General features: G+C 28.2%; 1 protein-coding gene across 5 annotated transcripts; it reads right to left on the bottom strand.

Annotated features, from left to right (window-relative positions):
* Positions 1 to 541: 541 nt before the first annotated feature.
* On the bottom strand, positions 542 to 2,048 carry LOC149880321 (uncharacterized). 5 transcript variants are annotated; one of them, XR_016446283.1, is made up of 5 exons: positions 1,813 to 2,045; positions 1,524 to 1,733; positions 1,268 to 1,443; positions 770 to 1,124; positions 542 to 633 (listed from the first exon to the last, which is right to left on the bottom strand). XR_016446283.1 is itself a non-coding variant. In XM_090070578.1 (4 exons), the coding sequence occupies exons 3-4, from the start codon at positions 1,428 to 1,430 to the stop codon at positions 871 to 873; spliced, it is 417 nt and encodes a 138-aa protein (XP_089926704.1). In that variant the 5' UTR covers positions 1,431 to 1,443; positions 1,524 to 1,733; positions 1,813 to 2,045; the 3' UTR covers positions 705 to 870. The 5 variants fall into 5 exon arrangements, 1 of the variants encoding a protein (XP_089926704.1); XR_016446284.1 differs by having other exon boundaries at positions 563 to 633; positions 752 to 1,086; positions 1,813 to 2,048; XR_016446282.1 differs by having other exon boundaries at positions 563 to 633; positions 752 to 1,124.
* Between the last annotated feature and the right edge of the window lie 1,216 nt (positions 2,049 to 3,264).

The following is a 3,264-nucleotide window of genomic DNA, read 5'->3' as shown; positions in this document are numbered from 1 at the left end:
CCTTTGAGGGTTCTTGACGTTGGTGCTGAGGGAGCACCCGTAAAGGTTCTTCAAAGAACCCTTTGTACGGATTCTTCGGAAGAACCTTACGATAAGGTTCTTTAAAGAACCCTAAACCGTTCTTCGAAGAACCTAAGAGTTCTTGATAGTTCCGATAAATCATCCGGATAGGTTCTTCAAAGAACCCTAAAGAGAACCTTTTTTTAAAAGAAAAACTATTTGTAAAGGTTCTTCAAAGAACTGTTTTTGAAGAACTATTTCAGATTCAAGACATCTGACTGAAAAAATGTTCACTAGACAAATCTTTGAATTTTTTTTTAAAAAAAAAAACCATAATTAATAATTATTATTGAATTTTCGGATAATTTTTTAGCCTAACAATTTTATTAAAACTTATTATTTTTTCAAACAAATTAATCCATGTTCTTCCAAAAAGTTTATATCAAGTGATAAAAATGATTTAACATTTTACCATTTACTTGTTATGCAAAATGATGAATTAAAAAACGAATAGATTAACAAAAAGCATGTATTATAAGCAATAAAAAATTACAAGACTTTTGGACAAAATAAATTTAAAAGTTGCTTTATTTTAAACGTTTCTATTACCTCCCTTCGTAGAATTAGCTAAACCTAAACATTTTCTAGTAAATCTCTCTCTCTTGCTTTATAAGTGTTACAATTTGAAAATTATGTTAGGCAATTGAAGTTAAGATTTCGATATAAAATAAGTTTAAAATAAATCAATAACCTTGCACAAAGTATTTACCATCCTGTGAATTGTTACAGGGACTTCTTTATTTGATACACCAAATATGATGTGTTCAAAAAAATAATGTGTTTTTCAACTGAACAGGACTCTTATTTTATTTACTGTATATCGTAAATAAAATAAGAGGCAAATATACAAGTCACCGCTAATGAGATATCAACATTATTATAATGTTCAACTATTTCTTGGCTATCTAATATAACTCTACAAAATTTTGATGTCAACCTTTGAGCTTGAGGGATTGCAATAGTTGGTGTATTCTGTTTTGGAGTGTCATCAAATGTAACCAAGGTTTCAACAGATTCTTTGAATAGCTGTGGAAATAAAAGAATTGCTCTATTGAATGTAGCATCTGTAATAGTAAAAAAAAATTACAATAGAAACATAAAACAGAATTAAATTATAAAACAATATTTAACAGAAAAAAACATAAAAATTTTTAGCAATAATTTTTTTGGAAAACAGAAATCTCTTGTATTACACAAAATTTATTACCTCTCTTAGTGCTTTCATTAATTTCACACTCAATTTCAGCAAAAATTTCAGAAATAAAATCGTCTTTACACTTTAATTTAACCAAGCTTAAGATTTTATCTTCCATACCCTCCGTCTGTTGATGAAGTTCTTTATCGAAATCTTTTCCAAATCTCAGTTTCATTTTCACTAAGAAGCTTTAACATCATTATTATAAAGATTATTTTTAAGTTGGAATACACAAAAAATAAAATCAAGAGAATAGTTAAAAGCCTACCAATTGAGCAGAGCAGAGCAATGGGTATTTAGCTTTTAGATCAATTGTGCAAAGACGTCCATCGAAATCCTTTGCTCACATAAACAAACTATGTTGCTGACAATCAATCAGCATATTCATATCTGGACAAAGATTACGGTATTCAATTATCATATCCTGATGATGTTTTGCTACAGCTGCATCATCCTCACCAATAGGCAGAGAATGTGGCTAAAGAAATTTATTTTTCAATAATTATTAAATCTTTTTTTTACTATTTTATCCCAAAACAGATAAGCTTAATTTTTACCAAGTCTCCATCTGTCCTACTAGAAGCTTGGTCATTCTCAAGACAATCTTCTGTGCACTTGCATTCTCTAGCTGGATTCCCAAATTTGCTTTTATGGATAGCAACAGTCTCAACATTAATTAAAAAGACTCTTTCCTTCTTGAACTTATTTTTTAGACTTTCCAATAGCGTAGGCTGCCATTACAAGTAAATTTATTTGACATAAGCATTAAGATTTATATATACGTATATTATATACATACATATAACATACATACATACATTTACATATATTTTACATTCCAAATTTGAACTGAAAATTCAAAAATAATTGTAGTTTTAAATTTGATCTAACTTATACGACAATATGATGCAAATGATTACTATTATTCTAAATTACGTTTTAAATATAATATTGGGATCATTGTGTTGAATCTGAAATTCATATTGTATCCTAAATTAATTTTACTAATTGATAAAATAAAATCGTATGGCAGCTATTAACCATTGGCAGTATATCACTTTTTTTTTCAGAATTCATGTTTAGTCAAGTTTATAAGATTCCACGTTATAATCAACTAACACGCTGAGTAAAAAAACAAAATGGCGTCTTAAAAAAGATGAAAAAAGTTTCTGAAGAACCTTTAGAGGAAACTTAAGATATTTACTCTAACAATTAATGCGAAGAACCTTAAAGGTTTTTTAAACTTGCATTAAAAAAGTAGGCGGTTCTACAAAGAACCATTTAGGTAAGTGAAGAACCCACGGGTTCTTTAAGTCGACTCTAAGAACCTTTAGGTTCTTTGAAGAACAGCCGCAGAACCTTCAAGAACCCTTTAGATTTGCAGTGAATGCAAGAAGTATAAAAGCTATACTGCAAGAAGATTCAGCTGATAACTGTTCTTAAGGTAAATATTGGGGAAAGCCATGTGTATCTTTAAATTTAGATATTTCATGGTATCGTTAAAATTTATTAATGATACATTTTAAACAAGACACTGGTGGTGGCCAATCTGTTATTTCTGAGGTCTTTTCACATAATCAACACAGTACGTTTTTTTTTATGCTTGCAAAAAAAAAAAAAAAAAAAAAAAAAAACTAAATGTCAGAAAAGTTGAAACATAAGAATCCCAAACTTTTATGTTTAAGGAATTAATTATGTTCATTATTTCTATATTTCTATATTTATTACTTATTTATTTCGATTATTTCTATATCAAATAGTTTATGCCTTAAACTATACTATTTATTATAATAATAAAACTTTTTTAAATTCAAATATTTGTTGTTAAATAGTTTTAGAAAGTCAAAGTGTAATGGTTCGTGTTAAGAAAAGAAATCAAGGAAGTATCGTTAAACCATGCAGCTGTAATTGATAAGCAACTTTTTAAAAAACGGTTGTTTTCATAGCCACATATTGTTAAAAAACCTATTTTAGCATCAGAACCTTTCATCCTCTGCAATTGAAGGGAA

This window comes from Hydra viridissima, unplaced genomic scaffold (assembly GCF_058129835.1).
Source record: "Hydra viridissima isolate aposymbiotic clone 2 unplaced genomic scaffold, HvirCarnegie_v1 scaffold_13, whole genome shotgun sequence".
NCBI classification, from domain to species: Eukaryota; Metazoa; Cnidaria; class Hydrozoa; order Anthoathecata; family Hydridae; genus Hydra; species Hydra viridissima.
Note: the sequence above shows the minus strand (reverse complement) of the source record. Positions and strands in the feature narration are given on the sequence as shown.